The sequence below is a fragment of the Neocloeon triangulifer genome, unplaced genomic scaffold (genome assembly GCF_031216515.1).
Source record: "Neocloeon triangulifer isolate White Clay Creek 2 clone unplaced genomic scaffold, ASM3121651v1 ptg000003l, whole genome shotgun sequence".
Classification (NCBI taxonomy): Eukaryota; Metazoa; Arthropoda; class Insecta; order Ephemeroptera; family Baetidae; genus Neocloeon; species Neocloeon triangulifer.
In genome coordinates, this window is record NW_026775546.1 from 10155594 (window position 1) to 10182580 (window position 26987).

General features: G+C 36.1%; 2 protein-coding genes across 2 annotated transcripts in view; one reads left to right on the plus strand and one right to left on the minus strand.

Moving 5' to 3' along the window:
• Positions 1 to 6248, plus strand: LOC132193095 (leucine-rich repeats and immunoglobulin-like domains protein 3). Its single transcript, XM_059613477.1, has 11 exons — positions 1 to 547; positions 886 to 957; positions 1370 to 1504; positions 1569 to 1712; positions 1767 to 1910; positions 1972 to 2115; positions 2167 to 2310; positions 2364 to 3064; positions 3191 to 3472; positions 3529 to 3804; positions 3920 to 6248. Exons 1-11 carry the CDS (start codon positions 249 to 251, stop codon positions 4390 to 4392), a joined length of 2814 nt encoding a protein of 937 aa, XP_059469460.1. The 5' UTR covers positions 1 to 248; the 3' UTR covers positions 4393 to 6248.
• The window catches only part of LOC132193094 (protein tolkin-like), a 22586-nt gene continuing 1570 nt past the window's right edge, over positions 5972 to 26987 (minus strand). The window contains exons 2-17 of the mRNA XM_059613476.1: positions 17111 to 17300; positions 13778 to 14014; positions 13538 to 13716; positions 11605 to 11711; positions 11419 to 11545; positions 10926 to 11150; positions 10623 to 10742; positions 10344 to 10489; positions 9354 to 9549; positions 9026 to 9151; positions 8809 to 8969; positions 8566 to 8752; positions 8033 to 8286; positions 7679 to 7892; positions 7282 to 7529; positions 5972 to 7203 (exon numbers count right to left, since the gene is read on the minus strand). Of these exons, the coding sequence (XP_059469459.1) occupies positions 7081 to 7203; positions 7282 to 7529; positions 7679 to 7892; positions 8033 to 8286; positions 8566 to 8752; positions 8809 to 8969; positions 9026 to 9151; positions 9354 to 9549; positions 10344 to 10489; positions 10623 to 10742; positions 10926 to 11150; positions 11419 to 11545; positions 11605 to 11711; positions 13538 to 13716; positions 13778 to 14014; positions 17111 to 17300 (2840 nt within the window). The 3' untranslated portion in view covers positions 5972 to 7080. The remainder of the gene's footprint in view (positions 7204 to 7281; positions 7530 to 7678; positions 7893 to 8032; positions 8287 to 8565; positions 8753 to 8808; positions 8970 to 9025; positions 9152 to 9353; positions 9550 to 10343; positions 10490 to 10622; positions 10743 to 10925; positions 11151 to 11418; positions 11546 to 11604; positions 11712 to 13537; positions 13717 to 13777; positions 14015 to 17110; positions 17301 to 26987) is intronic.

Below are 26987 nucleotides of genomic sequence, written 5' to 3' on the forward strand. Positions count from 1 at the left end.
CAAATCTTGAGATGTTTTAGGAAGAACAACACCTTGAATCACAGCATCCCTGCGAATTCATCGCGTTTTGGCCGATTTTCGGTCTTCTGGCGGTCGTTAGGCCCAAAATGGCTCTGGTTTCGTACAGTTTGTGCAGCTAGACGGACGGTCCGTCGGTGATTCGTTGAATCCCGGGTGGTTTTGAGCTGGGAAGGTGGAAAAATGTCACAGACAGCTCGGCGGGGCATCTGATCAAAAGGACTCCTAAGATGGCGCCGTATTCTTGTGTTTTCTTCACTACTCGGACACTTGTGCTGCGGTGGCTTTTGTTAGTCACCGTGTGTGTGCTGGTGGTTGCAACGACGGCGGCGCCGAGTGGCGATTCCTCGCCTGCAGCGGCGCCGGCCGAGCTGGAGACTGCCCTGAACACGACGTTTGACGCCCACATTCCGCCCGCCTCTGCTAACGAGTGTCCGGGCGTGTGCGTCTGTGTCCTCGACTATGTACAGTGCGGACAACTCGGAGATAGTATGATCCCGGACAACATTCCTGAAAGTGTCAAAGATTTGTAAGTAAAAATTTGCAAAATTCCTCTTGATTAAGGGGCAACTTGAGGGTGGCTCTTACAGAGGCGCCACAACCTCTTGCCTTAACATCATGCTTTTGTATGCATGATTTATTAAGGCCTCGTTATTCACATCAATCAGAGACATTTTATTAATTATTCAAAAACACTAAAATTTTAATAATGAGAATTCAAAATTGGCAAAATTATGTCATTTTTTTTGTTTAAAATGCACGATTATATATTATTCATTTTGTATTATTTATTGTAATTCGTGATAAATTATGAAAAATGATGTTATTATTTCATATGAAAAATGATTTCAATGACGTTTGTTTCAGGCGACTGAGTGGAAATGGCTTTGACATTATGCCAATTTTTCCCTACCTCCCCCAACTGAAAATTCTGGATATGTAAGTGAAAATAATTAAACACCAATTTTAGGCCATCTTAAGATTATGTCTCTATGATATAAAAGAGCGATTCTGTCATCCTTCATAAAAAAGCAATTCAAGTTAAGAGCTATACAGTATTATCAGCTCATTAAGTTGTATACTGAGATAGATAAGAAGCAAACAAAGGAGTGCTCTTCAAACTCGATATCATTAATTCAATCAAATAATTATATATTATTTGCTTTTTTCAAAAACTTCTCAAATAATTCTAGTCATAGCATTATTTATTCAAGCCCAATTTGATGCTTTTGAGTGGTCTAGACATCTGTCATTATTATTTTATTTGTATTTCATTTCAAAGCTATAAATAATACCCGTCCTGGCGTCAGGTTAATGAAATGCAATAATTATAATGGGTCTGGTTTTGCAGGAGACACAACAGACTGAGAAGTCTCTCCAAGGAAGACTTCACTCCCATGCCGTCTCTAACCGAAGCCGACTTCAGCCATAATGACATCAGACTCGGCTCAGACTCTTTTCCTGCCAACTTTTCATTGCAACGATTGTAAGCATAAGCATTCCTTATGATGCTTGAATCATAACTTCACTATTTTTATTTTTTAATCTAGAAACCTCAACAAAAATCAAATAAAAAATCTGCAAGGAGGCTACATGGACGGGTGCTCCAGTTTGGTCAGACTTTCAATATCGAGAAACCAAATTTCTCGAATCGAGAAGGGCTTTTTTGCCACTATGGCCAATTTGGAATCACTGTGAGTTAAAAACCATATTATCCTTAGGAATTCTACTAAATTTTGTACATTTAGTGACTTAAGCAACAACAGAATCAATGAAATTGAAGGCATCACTTTCAAAGGACTTTCTAAACTCCAGCATATGAATTTAAGAAGAAATAAATTAGAGGAAATGCTTGATGGCGCTTTTTACGAGTTGAAAAATCTCAAGAAATTGTAAGTCACCTTGATGAAATTTGTGTTACCTTGTGTATGTTAATTAAACTTTTCTATTCAGGCAACTTGACTACAACGGTATTCCCACCTTACGGAAAGCTTGGCTTTATGGATTACCCTCTCTCCAACATCTGAATTTGTCAAACAACGAAATTTCCTTAATTGAAACTGATGCTTTTGAGTTTTGCTACGACCTGCATGACTTGTGAGTTTTTATAAATTCAATTAAGTATTTTCTCTACATTTTCCTTTAAAGGGATCTTTCCAACAACTTGCTGACCTCACTAGGCCCTCATGCCTTTAAACATCTGTCGAAACTGAAGAGACTTGATTTGAGTGGCAATCACATGTCGGATATAACTGATACTGCTTTCAGCAATTTGCCAAGCTTGGAAATTTTGTATGTTCATTCAAAGTCACAATGTACTGAAAACTAAGTATTTTGCTTTCCAGGATTTTGAAGGAAAATCTTCTAGCCCACGTTATTGAAGACCCGATCGGTTCATTCAAGCCCCTGACTGGCTTGTTGATGCTGGACCTCTCATCAAACAACATCACAGCATTCAACCCTAAATCATTTGAAGGTCTGAGCCACTTGACACATCTGGACCTTAACGACAATCCAATCAAAACGATTCAAGAAAAGGCCTTGGATGAAATGCATCGTCTAAAGTACTTAGAAATGAACTCCCAAGACCTTTTGTGCTACTGTAACCTTGACTGGCTGCCTGAGTTCCTGGTCAGCAAGAGCTTGAAACTGGATCTGCGCTGTAAACATCCGCGGGAGCTTCGAGGCGACCTAATCCGTCAACTCCGACCACTCAGTTTGCCATGCGATGGTTTTCCCAAGCCTGCCATCATCGAAGAGCCACGCTACTTAGAAGCTAAAACTGGGGACAACATTACCCTGACATGTCGAGCGTCCGCTCCTGTCCAGGAGTTGATGAGGTTTCAGTGGAAGAAAGACAATATTGTAATTTCTGCACACAAGGGCCAAGTTGACGGTGATTTGGAGAGCTTGGATGAGAACTGGCAGCAACAGTCTCTACTGAATTTGAACAAAATCAACTCTTCTGACGCTGCGGTTTATCAGTGTATTGTTTCGAACGACTATGGAACTACTTTTTCATCCAAGGCCAAAGTGAACGTCTTCAGTAAGTTGCTCATTTATCTTTTATTCTGAAAATAGTCGTTATTTAAAATTCAGCCTCACAAAATATTTTTAGAGTTCTAATCAAAATTCTGCATCAATTGCCCTGATACAATTTTCTCTATTACAGCTTTGCCTGTTTTTCTAAAGAGACCACAGAACTTAACGCTAAAGGCAGGAAGCACAGCTAGACTTGAGTGTCATGCAGAAGGCGAACCAAAGCCAGAAATTTCTTGGAACAAAGATGGTGGCAGCTCTTTTCCAGCCGCTGCTGAAAGAAGAATGCACGTTTTGCCTGCTGACGTAACTTTCTTCATTGTGGATGTCAAATTAAGCGATTCGGGAAGTTACAGCTGTTCTGCTGTAAACAAAGCAGGCAAAGTCACAACCGATGCTGTTCTTACAGTAGTTGGTAGGTTTAATTTTAAACTATGTCGTCGTCAGAATACTCAAATGCATTTATTTCAGAACCACCTGTTTTCATCAAACCTATGGAGCACAAGGATGTCACCGAGGGGGAAACCACTGTCTTGGAATGCATGGCTGGTGGCCACCCTAAGCCAAAACTAAGTTGGACTAAGGACAGCCAGCCGTTGTTAGCCACATCTCGGCATTTCTTTACTGCTGAAAATCAACTGCTAATCATCGTCAATTCTGCAAAGACTGATTCCGGCAACTATCAGTGCGAAATCGCCAATTCTGCTGGCACTGAACGAGGCTCTTCCCGCCTGACCATCATTCCAAGTAAGTTTTATAAAAAAAAAATTGATTTTTTTCAAAGAGACTGAACAATAATTGAAGAATTTTTTTATTTAGATGAAATTCTTTGTAAACTATATAAAAAACTCACTTTTTGCAGGGTCGGTTACTATTGCAAGCAGTCAGTCCATTTACGTGTATGTGGTCATCTCTGTGGTGTGCTGCATCGTGGTGACCTCTTTCTGCTGGGTGGGTGTCATATACCACACTCGGACGCGCCCAAGCGCCACCCCCACTCCAGCCCAAGCATCACTGTCATTGGGACCGGTGGTGTCGTCTGCACCTGTAATCATGCCTTTCCATGATGTCGATTCGGAGAGCAGCAAAGACAGTGGACACGGTGACTCGGCGCGGCGGAGCAATGAGGAGTTGGCCAAGGGCTACTCAAGTGGCTCCGACGTTGATGAGCAGGCCATTGAGGAAGACGAGGAGCCTGAGTACGTTTCTCGGAACGAAGTGGTGCCCTCAATGTCCACCTTCAGGCCGTACAACTCTCCAAGACAGTACAATGGGGCGGCAGATGACTATGCCTCTCGAGAGGAGATTAGGGCGTGCATTCCCAGAATGGTGTGACTGAAGTGACTTTTTTCAAATGATTTTTTTTTTTTTCATTTTCCCCTTTGTTGACCAAAAACGATTTTGTTGGTTCTTAAGTTTTGCAAAAGGGAAGGCGTTGAGCTTTTTGGATCTCAAAATTTTTGCCACAATCCAACGGAAGTATTATTTTAAATGTTAAAAGTCTACCTCACGTCTCTCCCTTTTCCATCCTTTGCAGCAACCGTCATCGAGTGAAACCAAAAAGAGAATGAGGACGGTGGTTTTTCTTATTGAGGGCCATTTGTGATGTAATGTGATTACCTTATAATTTAAATCAATGCAGCATACCTAATGTAAATACGTGTGCAATATAACCAAAATAATATATTACAAGAAATATTCAATTATTAACTCTTAGGAATCAGTCAGAAAGACTTGATCTTGCTGTAAAGCAAGACGGCCATTATTTTTATTCTTCCTCCTTTGTTTCTTTGCCCCTAAAATCAGGGTGTGAACCGGAACTAATTCGAGCACAAATTTTTAACTCTTTATTTCAACGAGCACAATTCAGAACAAGGGCAGCTTTTTGCCTCTGCATAGATTGGCCTTAAACTCCACATCGGAATGCCTTGTCAAAAGTAGACTACAATTTGTTGCGAGTATTATACTTATTGAGAAGAATAATGCTTGTTTTCAGTTGCACTGTTCCTCTTTAGCCTTATAAAGTTTTTGAAAAAAAAAATTATAAATGCTGTCAAGGTTGTGCCTGACGAGAAAGATTCTGTGCCTGATTTTTTACTCTGTACTTTTTCCATCCCCAGAATGGCTTAATTTATTCTTCGCAGCTTGAAGGCAATTTTTTTTAAATTAAATAAATGTCCTACATGTAGTAGGCTGAAAGAAGCCTATTTAGAAACAAAATTATTCCCAAATTGGTGCTATTTCAAAATCAAGATTTGAATTTTTATAAACATCAAACTTACATAAGATGAAGTAAGTTTTTTTTAAGTTTGAGTGCAATAATGAAATGGAAATTATTAACCGACTGTATGTATTCAATGTTCAACATTTATCTAAACAATTTAGCCATGGCAAACCCTATTGTTCTTCGTAAAAATTCACAATGTTTAGAGCGTTCGGCAAAAACTTTTATACTACTTACCATACTTTGATTCTATTATGCTAAACCTACTGAAAGGAATAAAAAAAATGAGCAGCGTGCTTTTGGTACCTTTCTAGATTTATAATGGCAAACTTAAGATCTTGAAAGATTTAGGAAAAGTCCATGTGTCATAAATGTTAGAGCCATAAATAATATACTTTTGAGCCCCAATATCGCTATTTTGTTAGCCGAAGTTGAAAAACTTGATGAATTACAAGACTCATTTTTTAATTGTACGTTAGGATATTGATGTAATGCATGACTCTTATGTGTATCTGTATCAGTGAATGTGCATTTTGATTACTAGGTGTATGTTGTGGATGGCAGAACGTTGTGTAGTATTTCATTAAAAAGAAAGAAACAGTGACAAGAGAATGAAGCATTTTCTTTGAAACCAGAAGAACCCTATCTTGTTGGTTTGGGGAACTGAAAATTAATAATCAGACCTGAAAATTTAAACAAGAAGATCATTTTGAATTTTATTCTTCAATATATGTACAACATGAGATTTTGGATTATTCCATCTTATTATCAGTATTTTGAATGATTCAACACACCTTAGTTTCAAACTGCATTCTTTACGTGAATTTAACAGATTTTGGCAGTATGCGAGATGGGAACTGACCTCGCTCTAGAGCATTACAAAATTCTGAATTATGAACAGCAATAAATATTTACACTAATATATTTTTGTTTTGCCTCTCCGACTCGAATAAGGTCCATTCATACACAGATTAAAAAAAAAAAAATTGGCCAAAACTTTTTGTCGATATTTTAAAACTTTTGCATACAACATGTAATATACTTGAATTCTCTCCTCTTTGCTTTGGGAGAGAAGTAAAATAATTAAGAGGTATACAGAATTTTTTTATCAATATACTATTATCATAAAAAAATGGCACTGTTGTCATTTGATAAGAAAAAATATTGCAGCAATTCCCTTGGCGTTAATTTTCAATGCTATTGAACACATTCTATTAAGAAAAAATGCAACGTGATATATCTCACTATTTTTGGCTTTCTAAATACATTAATTAAATTATTAAAATATTGCAAACACAAGTACCATTAGGGAATTGCGGCTGAAAGGGCGGTGTGTAACTTTTATCGCCTCTTCTGAAAGCTGATATACAAACAACACACCTAAAAGATATCATTTTTTGTGACAGCAATTAATAAGCAACACCTACACAATTACCACATGATTATTCTTCTCAAAATATAAAAAATTTCTATTTTTGGCGCTTTTACAATTTCCTTGGCAGCCCCTCCGGCAGGTTAAGTAATTCTGGCGGCTCTTTCAACTTAATTTTTGCAACGACATAGTTCAGTATATAAGTGTCCTGGACAATCTCAGTATCTTTTAAATACAGAATAGTCTCTTGTCTTTGTTTCATTCATTCCATCCAATCATATTTACTTTTTTGACTTAACCACAATATACCTCTAAACACAGTAAATATATTGACAATGATCGTATATAATGAGAGAATAAATCTGACTTGCGCGATCATTTTGCATCAAAAAGTCTGTTTTTCAAATCTTCACTCAAAGAATTTGCTTCAGTCGCCAATGCTGTTGCGCACGGCTTGGTAGGAGGCAGAGAAGCCCTTGCTCACAACCGAGTCGTCCGTCCTAAAACGCAGGACCATCTCTTCTCTGGTTGAGTAAATGTCCTCTGGTTTCTGATAAAACAAAATAAATGGAAATGAATTTTATTTTAAAAATAAATTAATTAAAATAAAGATTTGATTTAAACTTACGTGTGGCCCACAGTATTTGTCAAAAAAGTGGCCGGAATCTTCATCAGCAAACACCTGCACCGAGTCATACGAACAGTCGTTTTCGTCCTCGAGCTCAAAAGTGATGAACTGCAGCTGCACTACGTAGCCCGAAGGCGCCTTTATTGTCCACTCACAGTCAATGGCGTTGTCATAGGTTTGGTCCCCAAACTTTGTGTGTGAGTAAATGTGCTGAACGTCTGTTGTTGCGCGCAAAGTACCTCCGCAAACTAAAATTTCAACATTTTATTCCTTTTAAAGAAATTGTGATGAAATTCTATTATTATTAAAATATTTTAATCCAATTGTGTTTCTAATAAATTTTCTGGAGAGAAACCTCACCAATAACACAAAAACACACATGTTGAATTATTTTTACCTGTCATGTGCTCGGCCAAAAATCCCTTTCTCTGCACCGAAGCGTCAGACTTGAAGACCATGTACAATTCATTGCTGCTTGCCACAATGGGGTGCGGAATTTTGGAGCCGCAGAAGCGACCGAGAGTTTGCGAATCCTCGCCTGGTCCATCGTAGAAAGCGACGTTGTCATAGGTGCATTCCTGGTGCGGCTCGATCTCGAATTCTTTAAATGCCTGCATGGATGCAAGAAATAATTGTTAAATAGTGGTTTTCACCCAATTATTTGTTGAAGGAAAAAATACATGAAATAAATTTGGTTTGAATTTTATTTTTGCTATATGAAGTTTAAAATTTAAATATTTTTATAACCAACCAATTTTATTCTGTGACCCGGCGTGGTGGAGAACTTCCAGACGCACTCCTTCTTGCTAGGGTAGTACTCGGGGTAGTTTGGACTGTGGATGTTGCCGTGCGGGCTGTCTATCTCATGCTTGCATCCGCCTTCTTTGCACATGTGCTGGTCATCGTGCAGCATGAAGCCGTTGTAGCAGCTGCACTCGTACGACCCGATGAGGTTCTTGCACTCATGTTGACATCCTCCATTATTCACCGAGCACTCATCCATGTCTGCAAAATGTTTATTTTTTTGAAGTCAGTGACAGATATTTATATATAAAAATTGAATATTATAAAAAAAGAATGTCCAAAGATCGGATTGTAACGCTGCATATTTTTAGAACTGCTGATAACAACAAAAATTCTAAAAATATATTTATAAAATTTTCATGATAAAATTGTAAAACCGCAGCAGTTTTACTCTGTTACTTATTATTAAATTATTGAAATGAAATAATTGCTTTTTAAAATAAAAGATATCTTTTAATTCAAACCATAAAAAGGCCAAACCTGTAAAAAATACGGCAGCAAATCCAGTTTTCTGCACAGAGTTGTCGGTGGAAAACTCAATTCGCATTTTGTTTGTCTCGGAAGTGACCATTTCAGGACGGACGTTTCCGCAGTAGACACCGTGCGTCCGAGCGACGTTGTTGGAGTGGATACTTTGCACCTCAACGTTGTCATACTCACAATCGTGCTGAGAGAAATTTTGGTTAGAAGAAATTGCAAAAAATAACTCTGAAAAAACCTCACATTGTTCCCTTCCAAGTCGAAGTGTGTAAAGTTCAAGGTGATCTTGTACTGCGGAGGCGCGTGGATTTCCCAAGAACAATGCTTGTTGCTGGGGTAGAGTGCCGGGAAACTGGGACTCGTGATTGTTCCATTGGGCACAGCAAACAGTCCTCCGCAAGCGTCTACAAATTGCCACTGTTAGAGCGCGCGCCTTTCAAGAAAAAACAAGGACCCTCACCAATGCAGCGTTTGCCGTCGGAGTGCAGCTCGTAGCCTATTTTACAGGAGCAGTAATAGCCACCTAGAGTGTTGATGCAAATCTGCTCGCAGTCTTGCTCCGTGCTTGTTGTGCACTCGTCAAACTCTTCAAAAGTAATTGCGCAGCAATTAGACACAAAATAATAATTTCAGTGTAGGTTTCAATTTCTTTCAGTTTAAATCTATAAATTTAATATCTTTTTTTTTAATTATTAAAAAATATTTATGAAAAATTTCCCCATTAAAAAAAACAAAATGGTATTTATTAAAAAATATAATATGTTGCAAGAATTGATTGCAAATCTTACCTTTCATAAATGTGGCTGAGAAACCAGCTTTCTGCACAGAGCCATCCGAGACAAATTTGATCCACAGTTTATTTCCGGTGGACAAGATTTCAGTGGGTAGTTTGTGTCCGCAATATTTGCCTATCAGGGTTGAGTTTTCAAAGGAACCATCCCGCACCTCTAGATAATCATACACGCAGTTATCATGCTTCTCGATCTAAAAACCAACATTTGGAGTAAAATTTAATTTTGCGAATTTTCATAATTTTTGGTCATAATTATAGTATATTATTTGGAGTAAAAATTTAAAAAAAATCAATGCCAATTTGACGTTTGCAATTTTTCTTATGTTATTCCAATACTCAGTCGCACGGGGACACCCGTTTTCTTTTCTTAATCCTCAGCAGCAAGTTTATATACGTAAATGCCGTAATTACTGGTAGCGTTGTCTGGCAGACAGAAAACAACTCGAGTGACACATGCAAAAAACCGAGCTCTCGTCGAGAGGCCATGCAGCCTCAAGAGGTAAACCTCTCCTCAAGCTTGTCAAGGGTGTTGGTGCACCAGCTTCTGCCTTATCACCAGACAAAGCCACCACTAAACCGCGAGACTTTATTCAATAAAAACGTCCAAATGCATAAAATCGAGACGTACAAGCACTTTTTACAGCCCCTTCCTAAGTGAGTACTTCTCAAAGAAAAAAAAAACATTTTCCTAGTTAAGATGAACAGAAACTCATTTCTTTTTTCTTGCCTAAGTAAGAATTTATGCTAGGGACGACGCCAATTATATACATTTTTGTGCATTCTGGCGGAGGAGAGAGAGAGAAGAAGGCAACAGATGAAAATGCTACAGAGGAAATTGCAGCGGAGGGATGTTTCACCCTCTTCCTCTCTCACTCTCAGGCGATCGCCGCATCCCCCAATACGCCGGGGCTAATTTAAGACGCGTCCGTCCGTCCGTCGCTTCCCACATCTAAAAATAAGAGTCGTATTTTTTCACTCCACTTGCCTCAAACGACTGGAACTTGAGCGCCACCTGGAAGTTCTCGGGCACCGAGATGCGCCACACGCACTCCTTCAGGGCTGGGTAGTCTTCAGGGAAGTTTGGTGACTCTAGGTGGCCCTTTTCCATGTCCAGGTCGCCACCACACACAGCTGCAGACATTCAAAGAATTTCTTTTCTTATTTATTTTTTTTTATTTTTTCTTAAAAAATCTTTATTATAAAATAAAATTTTATTTTAATTCATCAGTTTTAGATTTGGTAAAAAAAGTGAACAGAAATGAACCTTCATAATGCGCCTGGAATCCTTGGCCACCGAGACGACCTGATGTCATGTAGACGATCAACATCCTGCTTCCTGAAGATGTAATGGCAGATTCTAAAGGCTTGTTTCCGCAGAACCTTCCTGGGAAATGAAAATTGTACAAATTGATGACTCCCATTTCAATAATTAACTTTTTTTTTAAATTAAAAAAAAAACAAAAAAAAAACAGGAAAGTATTCAAATTTAAAGCAATCCTCTATATGTTTATAAAAATTGGTAGCTAATAAATTTTTAATGTTTGAGCTTCCAAAAATTTATCCTGACCTATAACCGGTGATTTGATCCAGTATCCGTCGCGTATTTCGATGTAGTCATGTCTGCAGTCATCCGTGTAAGGCATGTCCATGTCGGTGATGTTGAGCACGATTCGTTCGCCGTGGGTGGCGGTGATTCGCCACTCACACTTTTCCGGCGTATCCGCCGGACTGGGGCTGCCAAACTGAGGAGATTGAAATGCGCCAGAGCTATCTTGGAACGTTCTGCCACACTCTTTAAAATTAAAATATAGAGCATTTAAAAACAGCAGAAATTCTTATTAAAAACACCGAATATAAATTTTAAAAAAATGCGATAAAAATATAAAATGCATGCATTTATTATCATTTATTATGTTAAAAGAATTCAATTAAAAAATCAATCATTTGTGTTATAAAAAGGGAAGTCGTAGAGAAATCAGTGCTTAATAGGATAATTTAATAAATTAAATTTAAAGTATGTTTTTTTCTTTTTCAAATGATGAGTGATGAGGAAAACTTACTTGGACATTTGTAGAGCAAATTTGTCTGAGAAACGTCGCCCTCACTGAGTCGGATGCGCTGGCCAATTTCCGGTCTCTTCTTGGTCGGCATTTGCTCCAGAGGTAAAATAGTATCCAAGTAAGAACCCTTTGAATCAAAATTAAAACTCAACTGAAGAATAATTGAAATTCAATGGGAAAATTTACCTTGGAAAAAGTGTTTCTCGCATAGTGCATAATGGAGTCATAGTCATAAGGTAATCCCAAGGAGTGAACTTCCTCAGACGTCAATTTGTTAAAGTTGTATTCCTGACCTAAAAAAAAAATTAAAAACTTTATAATTTTCACTTTTAGTGATAATTTTTTTTAATATTTGGATGATCATAATTAAAATAATTATGTATCAATAATTTTCATTAATATAAAAAATAAAACTGTGCATAAATAAAGAATATTGAGTTTGTATCTCTATCAATGTAGCAATTAATTAAAACCAGGCAATATTCTCATGTAAATTAATTTTCAGACCAACAAGCGCACAACATAAAACTGATTTAAAACAACTTCTGTGAAAGAGTGTAATAGAATCATAGCGCACGCATCCCATTTAATTGAATCAAAAATTCTGTTTGCGTTAAAAGGGCACAATTTCCAGAGGTTTGGACGTTAATGTGGGAGTGTGCCCGGGAGCGAGTGCACACGGTCGTAAAATTAAATCAACACACACTGCAGGGCAATAAATCAAAATCATTGTGCGGCGAGTTGCTTGGACAAATTAATATACATGTGTCGACCCTGTTGGTCATTATGTATTGGGCCAACTGCACGCGACCCTTTATTTCGACAACGAGCCGTAAGTTTGATTATTTGGCCCAGTGCTTTACATCAGCCTCTGGGGAGATCCAACAACGAGCGCCCCGTCCTTGACCAACAGAGGCAAATTGCAATTTATTTATTTACAGTTGCACGCATCGTTAGATCGTTATAGACTTGGAAGCTCAGCCATAAAAGAAATATTTGCAAGAGAAATTAAAAAAAATTAAGAGCTCTTTTAAAAAGTCGCAAAATAAAAGTTTAAGCTTGTATTTAAAATCGAATATTAAAGAAAAAAAATAGAACTTCCTTTTCAGTTAAGATCAAAATTTTGAAGAGCCCTAAAGAAATAATAAACTTGAAATTGATCAAATTTTTAATTTTTATATTCATATATTATAAAAAAAAAATATTATATATCAACGGAGCTGATCCATGGATCGATTTTAATTTTGAGCTAATAGCGCCTGTTGTCATGTGTCACGTCACGGATTGCACTGGTGTTTTGCAATGGAGTAGGCGGCAGGCTAATATAGAGACCAAGCACTCTGAATGCGTGACGGACGTGATTGATTCGCAATCAACCACATTAGCACTGCCGCGCTGCATTCGTGCACTCAATCGCTCACCAGGCTTTATATGTGCAGAGGATTATTGGCCCGGACAAATCGGTTTGCACGATGCTCTCGAGCACCAACAAGTGCTAAATCCGGCCGATCATTTTCCGTGCATGACCGCGCACTCCAATGCGGCATTACCGCCATGCTTAGTTTAATTCGGGTTGTTTATGAGTATGAGCAACGCGTTTCGGTAGAGTAGCAACAATAAAAAAAATCCTGTACACAAACAAACAGTCTACATTTACAATCGTTGCAACTCACTTTGATATTCACACTCTTCCATTTAAAAAATTCTCTATATTTATTTTCAAAATATAAAAATTATTAATGCTGATAAACTTCTTTTAATCTTTGGATATATTTCAAATAAGTACATAAATATATATAGAAAAATAAAAATAGCAGGAAGATTCCAGTTTTGGCGTAAAATTGCAATAAAATTTTCTTATTTAAATTATTGTTTGCTCCGTAGTTTTAATAATGTTTAAATTTCGCCATTAAGAATTGATAATAAAATGATTATTGGTATTTAAAACTTAAAATAAGTTTGACAAGGAAAACCACAGATTTTTTTCAAGAATTTTAAATTTAAAATTCACCATTTATAACAAATTCAGTACGTTTTAAAATTTATTAAATTTTATCACGCATCATTCATGATTTTTTAGGTTTAAAAGCAGAAGAAGAATATTGTATATTGCTCTTACCTGTGAGAATATTTTCCCTCACGATGGCCACATGGTGGTCTCTGTCAGGTCTGGTGTGTTCGTGCCAAAATCCAACAACATGGCCCAATTCGTGAACCACGATGCCAAACTTGTCGCAATTTTTGCCGATGGAAATCGCCTGAACGCCGTTTCCTCGGCGCCCGACAAACGAACAGCAACTGTAATAAAAATTTTGGAATCTTTTAGCAACTCTACTGAAAGATAATGTTATAAAATCACCCGCAGGGTCTTTCGGAGAATAGGATGTAGTTGGGGTGCTCGTCAGGGTTGCGTTCCACAAACTTGACGCACGTCCTGTTTTCCCAGTGGCGCATGGCCAGTTTGAAGAGGGCCTTGTGGCTGCCGCTGAAGTTGGTGTCGATGTCGTACGGGATCACGCCGTGCTCCCAAACGCGTTCCTTGCGGGCCGTCGCCGCTCGCTGGGAACGACCCAGTTTGCCTTTACGGTGACGACCCCTGAAACCAACAAGATAATAGTTTAAAAACCCTGATTTTCAGTAACTTTTTCTGGGAAAAAAATTGCCAGAAATTTTGGCCAGATCAACCTTGAGCAACAATGTTAAAGTTGATTAGTGTTTTTTTTTTAAAGAAGTTCAAAATAATGATAAAAGTTAAAGTGTAATTGTAAGAGCAACCAATAAAAAAGTGGAACTAATAAAAGCAATGTTTTTCTGAAGATTTAAAATTTTAATTAATAACTTCAATATTTAACATGAATTGAGGGAAAGATTTATTCATTGAAAATAAAAAAATAAAAAAAATATTGATTTTAGAAAAATAGAATAAAAACTGAAGGAACTTTCCTGTATATTAAAATTAGGAGAAACATTATAACTATAAAATTGAATAAATTTCATTTGTTTATTTCACAATTTGAAATTTATTTTTTAAATGTCAAGAAAGATTGTGCGAAATTGTTATTTAAATGTGCACATTCTTATTATTTATAATAAAAGTTCCAGAGCTGAATAAAAAAATTTGGAAGTTATTCAGGAAAGGCTTTCACTGTAACGTATAAAAGCTCTAGATTTACCAATTATCTTGTTCCCCAGAGAACTCTTTTAAAAACGCTGATTTGATTTGAGAGAGTTGCGAGTAATGTCCCTTAAGAGGATAAAATATAAAAGTCAGCGTTATCACTCCGTTGAATTGGTCGCCGGGGAAGCCCAAAATTGCGCCTTGTCCATGCCCGAAGCTAAAAATTTATTCCTCTCGAGCCTCGACCCGAATTTGCTGCAAGATTATCAACCCTCGAGGATAGATTCGGACACATTTGAGAAGTTCAAAACATCCCGGGTAAAAACAGCACTCACGCGAAATTAAAAATAAGCTGTGCAGGTAAAAGTGGTATGCACGAGACGATCACAATAAAGGCAAGAAAATTTGCCGCGGGACCAGAGCAGCATGTGATGTGCGAAGAATTTTTTGCAGTAAAAAAGAGACGCACTTTTCGGGCCCGAAATTAAACAGACGCAGGCACATAAAAGCGCCGTGTGTGTCATCTCTGAAATTGCCTGGGGTAAAATTTTGAGTTTCATTTCCCTCTCTTTCTCGCTTCTCTCTACGAAAAAAAAAAATTTAATTGCACATTCGACCAGAAAAGTGGGTTACGCCAGTTGAATCGCAGCTAATCCGCAGGCACTCGCTTTAATTGCAATGATATTTATTCGGGGATTAGCCGAGCGGGATAATCGGATCTCGCGCGATTGAATCACCCTTATCAGCGGCTTGCAGCTTCAGATGAAAACGAGCGAGCGTTCAATTTAATTAATTGACTTAAATTTCAGGGTGCCTTTTTCCGCTTTGGATGCTGATACTTAATTTACACACACTCACAATCGAGAGGGATAAAAAAATAATTGGATCGCGTTCGCCAAATTTAAAAAAAAAATGCATACATTTTTTTTTGCAGATATAGCATTAAAAAATTTATTTTATAATTCCTCTCAGCAACACTTCAATTATTTAATCTGGAATTGATTATTTTGTTGAAATTAAATTTTGTATAAAAAATTTCTGAAGAAAAATTTCTTGCAAAAGCTAGTGAGTAAATTAAACACAATTAAATTAAAAGTTCATATTGATGGAAGTTTTGATCTAATGAAGTAATGCATCCTCTATAGGCGAATTTTGTGTGTGTGTACCTTTGCTGGATGTTAATTGAAGCATAAAAGCCAACGATTGTCAAACATTACGCTGCACACACATAGCATTAATGCCGAGTTTGTGTCTTTGTCGAGAGTGGGAGGCGAATTATGCACGGTGCTTGTTAACTTGCTTTGCTGATGATGATTAATTTAGTTGCAGAGTGCATTAATGCGGTACTAGTTGGACCGAATTTGCTTGTACTGGCTAACAATAAGCACTTTTGCATAACGTGCTCTTGATGTTTGCATAGTACATGCAATTCCTAAATTCATTTGCATGTACAAAGAGCTTAACTAAATGTATAGTCTTTTGCAGTCTTTGCGCATAGCTCAGCTGGAGAGGAGACACATTAATTTCTTGAAGGAGAATAAAATAATGATTCATTACAATCCTTTGCAAAAAAAATTGTAACAATGAATGACAGAACTTTTGTCACTTTTGCTTATATTTGACCCCTTTTTTGGTTCATCATTAACAAACTTCAAACAAATTTAGAAAGATGATTATTTGTTAAAAATTAGCTTGAAATGAGTTTTTCACTCTAGCTATAATTCTATTTTCTGTTACTTCTCGTCCGTGACTTGTGAAACATTTCTATAATTAAAACTAAGCATTTTATTTTTAGACAGATTTAATAAGTTTTAATGTTTTTCACTCTTTTAAAAAAAAGTAATTTTGATCTGATTTTACGAGTATTCCACCCCGATATTGAAAAGATCTGCAATTTTGCACAGCAAAATAACATCATCTCCCATAAAATGGCAATATTGATGTATTGAAATAAATAAGAAGTGCTGATTTGAATTTCTTAATAAATTTTGTTCTCAAACTGGCAGATCGTTAAGAACAAGGAATAAATCAAGAAGAATTATTCAAATCAGGTACATTAGTTTTAATTATGCACGGCGAGTGCACTTAAATGCAGTGTTGTCGAGTGGAATTGATTAAGTGCATTAGGAGAGTGCGGTGCTCAACTTCGCAACAGAGAGAGGAGCATAAGCGCCGTGTTGTGGAAGGACCGCTGTAAAATAACCGGGTTGACGACAACTTATATTTTTTTTTAACCGAAAATGAGAAGTCGGGATGGAAAAAAGCGAGCGACGGGCTTAACGTGGAAGGCATTGTCTTGTTGGGGACAACCGGATCCATCACGCGAACACTCGCTTGATTTTTTACACACAAAATACAACATTTGGCAAGCGAAAGTATCTGGTGTGCGTATAAAAATTTTTGGCCGGAGGCCAAACTAAAAAAAGGTGAAATTCGGAATATGTATTTGGTGAGTGGAGTGCAAAAGTAAGGGAGGAAAAGACGCGTGCAAAAAAGTGGCAGATCATCTTTTTCGGGCTTTTACGAGTGAACAAAAAGTGTCGGAGGAAATAAAGGGTTATGGCCGACACTCACTTGTGCCTTTGTCTTGACTTATTTTTGTGCTTGCGGCGGCGTTTCGAACGCGCTGCGGCGGATGAGTTATGGTGATGATGTGGAGACAAGGGGTCGTCAGGGGTGGCGCGCAGTTGGTCCTCCTCCCTCTGGCGGGCCAACTGCTCGTCCTGCTGGATGTTCGGAAGCGCGATATCTTCGTCCTGACGCCCTGAAACACATAAAAATAAACTGAGATTAACTAAAACATCTGACTAGGTGTCTATTCATTTTAGATATCTCAGCTATAGTGAAAAAATTTAAATCCATTTTTCAACAATATGCAAAATTTTAGGTTCAAATTTAAGTTTAAAAAAAGTCTCAGATAAAGTTTTTCTAAGGAAAGAAAATAATCACTTTCATATCTATTCAACATTAAAATATTTTGAATTTCATAGTAACAAGTCTGAAAATAGTCCATAAATTTAGTAGTTAAAAATAATCTGGAATTTAAAGAAGTCTCAAAATGTTAATTATAATACAGAAAAAAAATATACTATCAAAAATTTTAACTATTTAAAGTCATTATTGTAAGGAAAAAGTCCCGAAGATGACAAATATATTATTATTGTTGCTGTGTATTTGCATTTTTCCAACAATTGCTTGTATTCAAATGATTGGAAAACAATTTTTTTTTTAAAGAAAATGAAATTTTTGCTAGAACGGCATCGCAGCTGGCAAGAATTTTGCTGAAACTGTTGGGATCAAGAGGACTCACTCTGACAACGCCTTTTAAATAATATTTGCATAAATATAAATTTATCTGACTTAATTATTAATAACTGAAAACTGTAAACCATACCCAGCACTATTTTACTAAATACGTGGTTCTTTGCTTCTAATTAATATATTTTGGTTTTCATTGTCAGATGCTTTTATAACAAGGTGAAATCTTATTTCCATTCAAATGAAAACCAAAATTGGTATATATATGCGTTTTGCAGGTGAAAAATCAGAGTCATTGTCAGTACTAAAAACGTATCGCCGACTCCGAGTAGGGGGTGTAGAGGGCCATAAATTTATTCAGAACAAAGCTACTTTTCCCTTTTCAGAAAATTAAAAGCGTTGGGGGGTGATGGCGCTAAAGCGATTGTGGCGCTTTTGAGTTGTGCACAAATCGGGACAGGGAGCAGACGAAGGGGATGTCAAATAGGAAGGAGCACTTCTTCTTCGCTCTCCGTCGCCACTTTTAATGAAGTTAATTATTGGGTCGAACAAAAGGAATAATTAAGCGGAGGCGAGAGATGCTGACTGGGCTGTTTTTTTCTGTTTTTAATGGCCGAGAGAGAAAGAGAGTGACAAGGGATGCTTTTTTCAGTGTACATTACCTTCACCCTCGGGTATGAAACTCGGGTGACGAATTTTCTGTTCATGGAAAAAGCGAACGAGAGGAAATCGTCGTCATCATGAGCACGTTTTGTCGCCAATTTTCGCGCCGCCACCGACAACATGCACGCACATCAGAGTTTTTGTTTAATTTGTGTGTATGTGTTGGTGAAGAGGCGGGGGATGTATTTCATTATTGCCACCACATCACTCCGCCGCTTTTTATTTGCTCATTTAAATGTGCGTGAGGCACGGACTGCAAGAATAGCGCAGCAAGTAGGCATATTTTTAGCTGATTTTCAAATTCATTTTTTATGAAAAGTCAATTGAATGTGAAATAATTATTTTTACTTTAAATAATGATACCATACCAAAATAAAAAAATAAATATAATAAAACATAATTACTTTTTCTTTAAAAAAAAAAATGAATTAATGGAGCATTCCAGCACAAAATGATTATTATTTATTGCTGCCAATTACTCCATTTCACAGGGTCCGATAAAATCAACAGGAAATAAAATTTGCATGTTACTCATTTAGTAAAAGTAAGTTTTAATTTTTTCTAGAAATTAATTTTAAATTGTATTCCCAAAATAATACATTTCATGTACAATTTAAGGAATTTGTTGGGAAATAAAAAAATCGCATTTGAAGAATAATTTTCGTTATTTGCATTTCAATTTTTGCAGTAAACTCTAGACTATGCAGCAATCAGTTCAAACGGCTTGTATTTTAGTATCCAGACAGTGCCAAGGTTCAAAATCTCTGCTGCATCAAAATATTTACTCAAGGTGTTCCAGTCATAAAATAAAAATAAGCAGTGTCCAATTTCTGGCGTTTTCCAGACGACCGAGTTGGCAGGCAGTCCGTTCCTGTTCGGAGGCAAAAGTTGGAGAGCGTTTTGTTGTTTTTGCGTGCGTGTGTTTTTGAAATGACAAAGGGATGCGTCGCGGTGTAATTTAATATCGAGGCGCGCTTCTCGTTTTTGTCGGGCAAAATGATGCTGAAAGAGCGAGCGAGCGGGAGAGAGAGAGAGAGCGAAGCGATGATGGGCAAAGGGGTTAAAACGAGTGGTGCTGTAGCTTTTTGCTCTTTATAATTTGTAAGTCTTCTCGTTCGACACAGCAGCAGCAAAGCCGCGGCCAGTGAGCATTGTGGGGGCGCCTGCCTGATGTGCCGTGAAATTTTATCCGCCACCGGTGTTTTTTTTTCTCTCACTCGCATGCACTCCGAGAGGTGGAATGATAAATTTTGGTGACCTTTGCACGCACTTGTTTATCCAGCAAGAGCTCTCGGGTCAATTGGGGCAAAGCAAACAACGTGCGCGAGTAACATGAAATGTCTCACTTGAGGCCGAATTGATTTAAATTTTTATTGACTGCGCACGTTTTAAATAAGTACGTTCGAACTTTGTGATCTCGGCCGCTTCGTATAAAGAGTTGAATTGCAAAAATCATGCTGTCTAGTCAGCGATTGAGCTTTGGTACTTTGGGTAAAAAAATAATTGAGGAAAGTTTATGAGTTCAAACGGCCTTTAAGAAGAGGTTGCTACTTTGAGTAAAAAAATAATTGAGGAAAGTTTATGGGTTCAAACGGCCTTTAAGAAGAGGTTGCTAAATTGAGCTTATTGCATCAGATCGAAAACAAACATTCAAGGCAATTTGTAATAAAACTATATAAATATTGTTTAAAGAAGTTGATCATGGTAATGAAAATTCGGGCTTTTCCTCGTTGTAAAAATTGTTTTTATTAAAAAACAAATGGCTCTACCAGTTTCGGTCACGGTCTGCGACCTTATTTCATGAGCAAGAAAAATTAGCAAATTTGCTAATTTTTTGCATTTTCTATTTGTTTTTGAATAAAAACCATTTTTACAACGAGGAAAAGCCCGACTCTTCATTTCCAAAACTATGAATATTTTAAGATTTCACAGAGAGCGTGCAATGATTTTTTTGCAAAATCTTAAATTTAGTTTCATCTATTAGGTATTTTGCAGAAAAATGTGGACGTTTTTACGGTATTATTTTGGTTAGAATATAATTCATGAATAAAAGAATGATAAAAAAAAAACGCTACCTTTAGAGGGAAGGTAAATTTTTCAATTTCCATCATGATGCCGTTTTCTCAAAATTATCTCGTTTAAGTCTATGTATTATAACATCTTGCACAAAGCTATTTTTAATTATTTATTGTGTACATATTATTTTTTTTTTAGAATAAATGAATGAGACAATTTTATACAAAATAATGTTAACTATTTTTTTTTAACAACAGTTTATTAAAATCGGCTAAACCGCAGAATGTGCGGTTTCCAATTTTTTTTGTCTGCTCTGCGGCGGCAATTGGGGTTGGAAAATCTGGTGCCATTTTTATTTTTAATTAAATCGCCCTTCGGCGCCGCCGTACAGCCTCTTTTTATTATTAGCCATTTAGCAGTGCGGTAATGGCCGAATAATTTGCACGATAATTGATGTGTATGTGCGGTTATTATCCTGCAGAGGCTATAAAAATATGCCGGTGTGCTGGCGCACCAAATTAAAAGTCATCCTCGCCTTTGTTTGTGTTGTGCTCTCGTTTTTCGCAACCCGCCAACAATCACGTGCAACAAAAAATTTTAATGAAGAGAGACGCACAGGGTCACTTGACTTTCTCAAGTTTCCATTCTAAATAATAAAAAGTTAATTGAAATTCACATTTTAATTTATCTCTTGAATTAATTTATAAAATCTTTATTTTTTTAATTTTTAAAAATATTTCATCTAGTAAAGGTTTTTCTTTTAATTCTTCTTCTTTTTGAATTTATGAAAAATTTTTTCATTGCGAATGTTGTCCTTCTGAGGCGTTTTAAAAAAGAAACTGGTCGCCATCGATCATATCCAGGTCATTTACCAAATTAGATTCAATATATATGGGTGAAATAAATCGGCTGAAAGGCAGCAAAGGAGATTATCTCGTCTCATTCAACCGGCCAATTCCCTTTCTCGCTCAATCGTCGTCGCACGCTGCTGAAAAAGAGGGGCTTTTGAAATTGCGCTCCGCGCCCGGTGAGATGATTTCAAGTCGAGATAAAAAGACCCCTTCATGTTTTGTGTGTATTGCACATTTCCACCCGAGATGACGCATATTTCTCTCAGCACAGAGCTAATAAGTAGTTTCCCAGTCCCGCAGGAGGAAGCTTGAATTGAAATTATTATCTACTTTGCCTTAAATGGAAAAAAATAATCTGGATAATTTCGAAAAATAAGACTCCAACTTGTTTCCAAGAAAGGCTTTTGGTAATGAGAATTTGCATATCCTGCGTGTAACGCATGGCTAATTTTGTTTCAAAAAATAGCCTTGAAAAATAATTGACCAGACTGCAGAGTCATTCACCTTACAAAATATGATATTTTCAAGACGATAATTTGCGTTTGGGTAAAATGATAAAAAAATGAGGTTTTAAGCTGAATTCATCGGAATCAAAATCAATAATTAATTAATTAAATAAAAATTCTTTTTCCTTAATATAATAAATATATTGGCGAAAATGTTTTTTTTTTTTATTATTATCCTCCAATATTCATTCTCTCTGATGTTGATGGATCTTTTGATGTATTGTTCTTATTTAAAATATATGAGTTTATTTTGGCGTGTTTTTTTTTTTGGTATTTATTTTTTAAATTTAGTGCCCTATCCTCCTTGAGAATCAAATGAATCATAAATCTATGAGAAAAAAATTACGAAAATTTTAATTTTTCTAAATTGTTTTAATGAAAGTTTATTTAGAGAGGTTTCTTTGCTTATAAACGACTTTATACCTAGGACTTTTTCGTTCAAAATGAAAAAAAAAACATGCACCTTTTGAAAAAAACAAATTTTTTATATATAGACACCATAATTTAAAATGGAAGTAATTATAAAATTACTTAAAACTAAGCTTTGCGCTTATTTTCTAGTTTCTAGTTGAATTTTAATTTTATAGTTCTATATTCCCTTCGTTTTTGTAAGTAATAATCTCTATTTTGAACGAAAACTCTAAGAAAGAACCAAGGAAAGGACAAAAATATCAACATTTTCGTCAGTCTATATAACAATATAACATCTGTAGCCTTTTTATACTGGAATTTAACAGCCATGCTGGGTGATAGCAGCATAAATCGTTAAATTTTTAAGTATATTCAAACTGGAAGGATCAGGCAGGATAATGAATGCAAAAAGCTTTTCATCGCACACAACACAAAAGAGGAATCTCGCCAATTTGTTTCTTGTTGCGTAATAACAGGATCGGGATCTTTAAAGCAGAAAAAGTTGCTTCAGGAGCGATTTATTTTTGCGATTGCAGGAGCCACTGGACTCATTCTGTTGTCAAGCAACAAAAGTGAAGGTCAATCCCCTGAAGGTGTGCACACATTACTCTTGTTACAAAAATATAAAACACTCTACACAAGAGATCTGCACATAATCAACATCAAACGAAGGAAAAAATTTGGAAATTATGATTTAAAAAAAATTAATTACAATAATAACCAAAAGCGTTTTTCTTTCCTTAAGGAAATTTGATGAGGTCGATTCAATTTTAAAAAAATTTTGCAATTGATAGATTTATGATCTTTTTCCGCCAAACTTCGCATTCGGCGCAATCGTATTTTTTCTAATGGGCGTCGTAAATGGTAAATTCAGTGCACATCACGCAATTTCAGAAAATAATAATTACAAAAGCTCACGAAGCAATAATATAACAAGTTTTCATTTCACTGCGCGTGAACCCCAGCAGCTCATCTGCTCTTTCTCTAATTGGTCGCAGCCGCTTGGCAACAATTTGTTTTGTATATTATTTTGTGCGCCGATGTATTTATTATATAGATGCAGCAGTCATGAAAGGCAATTATAACAAAAAAGAGGCGGCCGCTTCCGAGAAGTGGCCGGATTGCATTTTTAATTGAACTGAACAGCAGAGGAGGAAATTGAGCGTCATAAAATGATTTGGTTTTTTCTCCACTAGCAGCGTTGAGGAAAAGAGACGAGAAAAGAAACATCCATTAAATTAAGATATCTTCAAGCATTAATTCATTTCAAGTGAGCAAAAATAAGATGAGGCCAATTCATTTCAATTTCTTGCCTTTAATGCAAAATTATAATTTTTTTCAGTTCTAAGATTTTTTTTTTTAATTAAAAAATTAATTTCAAAGCTGCATGTATTTTTTTTTAACCTTCAATTTGAATCTTTAAATGTTTCAAATTCTCCATTATTTATCAGCACCTTTTTGGTCCACTCCACTTTTCGAACAACCCGCGCAGAGTTTTGCGGTCGAGATTCGAGAGAGATTCACATAAAGTCTCGCACATTGCTTTTGACCTTCCAGTAATCAAAAGTGCAATGGCGATGAACTTTCCAGATAACAAACTCCACACATGTGTGCTCTCAAATGCTTGCAGAGAGCAAAAATTTATACATTCAGCTCGGCTGCCGTGCGGTTTCGCTCATATGTGTGGAGTTAAATGTTGAGATAAAAATATAAAAAGAACCCATGAGTTCAGATGCGAAACGCGGCCCGGATGGAACACTGTCCGCCGCATCAGTTCGCCAAGATAAAAAAAAACCCGAATACAATGGGTGCTGGTTGACCTAACAATTAGGTACTTATCGCGTTGCTCTCATTGGAAAGTAATTAAATTAGTGTTGTGATCCATCTTCAAATAATAATTTGAGAGACAGAACCAGGTCAAATTTTCGGCACTTTCAATGCTACAATTTAACACTTGAATTGCAACATCGAATTTCTTTAAACTAAATAATAGATTTCTCAAAATTTTATAGAGCTATTTTACTTAATTATTAGCAAGCCCAGTTAACTGAATTAACTGAAATATTTTGTTGTTTAAAAAAAAAGTTTAAAAATAATTCCATCAGAGGTAGATAAAAAAAAAAATAATTTTTTGTATCATTAAATTCTATAATATTTGCCATTGCAATATAACAATCGCACAAAATGAAATACTTGAAAATTAGAATAAAAATTAAACAAAGTGAAAATTAGGAAATTTTAAAAAATCTTCAAGGTAAAAAATTTGCAAAACCGCAGAAAGCGCGAGTCACGCAAACATTTTCCTGTTTGCAAAAGAGGAGCTCAGCCTGTGAAAAGGCAACGAGAAGAAAGAGCGGCCATCCATTTCTGATTGAGGTAGGTTTTCTGCAAAGGGGTCTTTTTTGCCCGCCGCTCCCTTGCCGCCACCGCAGTTTTCTTCTCGTCGTCTGCACGCAAACACGATCACATGTCAACAAAATATGATTTCGCCCGGCGGGCAGGTAAAAGCGGCCTTTGCGCCCGCAGTGGCCTAAAGTGCAGCTCCACTGCACATAGGCCCATCTCGCGCTCTCACCTGCCCCTTTTGATCGATAATGCAGCCGAACGAGAAAATGCCCCTCGCTCTCTTGCACCTCTGCAGAGAATGGTGCTGTCACATTAATGCAGTTTTTTTGTTTGTTCCATCCATACGTTATCGCCTTTTGAAAGCACTTTTTAAACTGCAAAAAAAAACTAAAATTCTTGAACGAACATTAGACGACATTAGATCCTCGAAGGGTGATTTTTTTGCTCTTGAAACGACTAGACTTGGATCCTGTTTACTTAGCAAAACGTCGAAAGATGACAACACCAGTTTGTACATTGTTATTTCCCATTTACCAGAGATTAAAATCAACAATATTCCCATCTTATTTTTACTTGACAGAAACCGTGTATAAAATATTCTTATCTCGTAAATTTCTGAAATATAAAAACTATTCTTGATCAATGTTTTTGACATATGAATTGTTTTTCAAGGAAAGCAACTTAAACTTCCGATTCTCAAAAAGACTGAAACAAAGATAGCATTATGAGGATTTGCCCACTATAATTTTTTTCGTTGAATTCCATTTGTTTTCTATATATTTTAATACTTATTGATCAATTAAAATTCAAGCAATTATCTAAAGCCGTATCTGTTTGTAATGAATCTAATAATGATAAATAATTCAGTTTGCCACTTTAGCAGGAAACCCTTTTTTAAATTAATTTAAATTAATGCTTAATTGTCGATAGTTCAAAGATATTTTTCACAAAAATTGTATTAAAATTTTAAGTACAATTAGTACAAAATATTAAAATTCTTTTCGCAAAAAAGTATAGTTTTGTCTTTATTCAATACAATTATTAATTCTAACAAAATGCCATATTTATATTGAGGATGCAGATGGCTTAGCTTCGTTCGGAACTAGTTATTAATTGTTGGCTGATGGACCATTAAATTGCAGGAAATCCAGTGCAGCAAATTAATTGCATAGCCACCCTTGGCATGCTCCAATAATTAGCGGTTGCATCATTGATTCAGTGCGCGGTCAATCGCCTAGAGCATGCATGTGCAAGATGCATTATGATAAACCCGCTGGATGCCTTTTCGTATTATAGATTTTCATGGTCAACTCAAAGTTTTAGCAAAGTTGTAAAATATTATTTTAGCTGAAACGATCGCAATTTTATTGCATATTTGAAATAAATAATAAAATTATATTAATGATTATATCTAATTCCAAACAAGTTAATAATCAAAATTTACTAAATTTAGAACATTAAATGCTTTCAGAATTCACTAAAAAAGAAAACGGATAATTATTTTAAATTTAATTTTATTGATTGAATTAAAAATATAAAAAAAGTTTATATCGTTTCTTCGATAAAAAATTAGCACCCAAAAAATTCAATTAAATATATTTAATTAAATTTTTATATTTTATACAATTTATTTGTTAATATAAGTTTTGACAATTTTCACTTATCTTATAGAGCAACACAATATTAAAAATTTAAATAATTAATATAATAAAATAAAAATTATAATTAAAATAACTAAAACGCTTCTTCATCCGTGAGAAGTCATGTGAGAACAGCCATGTAACTTTGTAATGAAGAAACTTCTACGTCAACGAAACTCATCTCTCTTGTGTCAAAAGAGGAGTCAGTTAGAAAAAAATAGAAAGAACTCCTCGGCACGAGACGAACAACAAAACTGTGTGTGCTGCTAATTGTCTGCTGCACTCTCAGCGAGCAAGAATCCCTACAAGAAAAGATTATGAACAAAAACCGTCGACAAGAATTAAATTCAACTCCGGGACAAGCGCCGGTGAAATAAAATTTTTTGAAATAAATCTCTATCTGTTTTTGCTCTCCAACTTTGTTTTACACTGCGAGAGGACAGGTAGTGCTTTTAATTAAGCTGGGGTGTCTTTTAAATGAAAACGCCGTTTTATTTTGCCGCCGTGGGAATTGCAAGCAAATGTCACTTGTTGGAATTTAACTGCAGTGTAATTGCACTTTCCGTGTGCATCAAGAGAGCCGCAGTTTGTTCTCTGCATAATTAAAATTTCGTTGATTTATTTGCGAGCAAGCGCCGTTGCAGCACGAGAGAGAAATTTGCGGAGCAATGATGTGGCGTAATTAGCAATATAATAAATGTAATTAACGCTTCCTTAATTAGGGTTAGGCAAAAGTTTTATGCTGCAATAACTTTTGCTT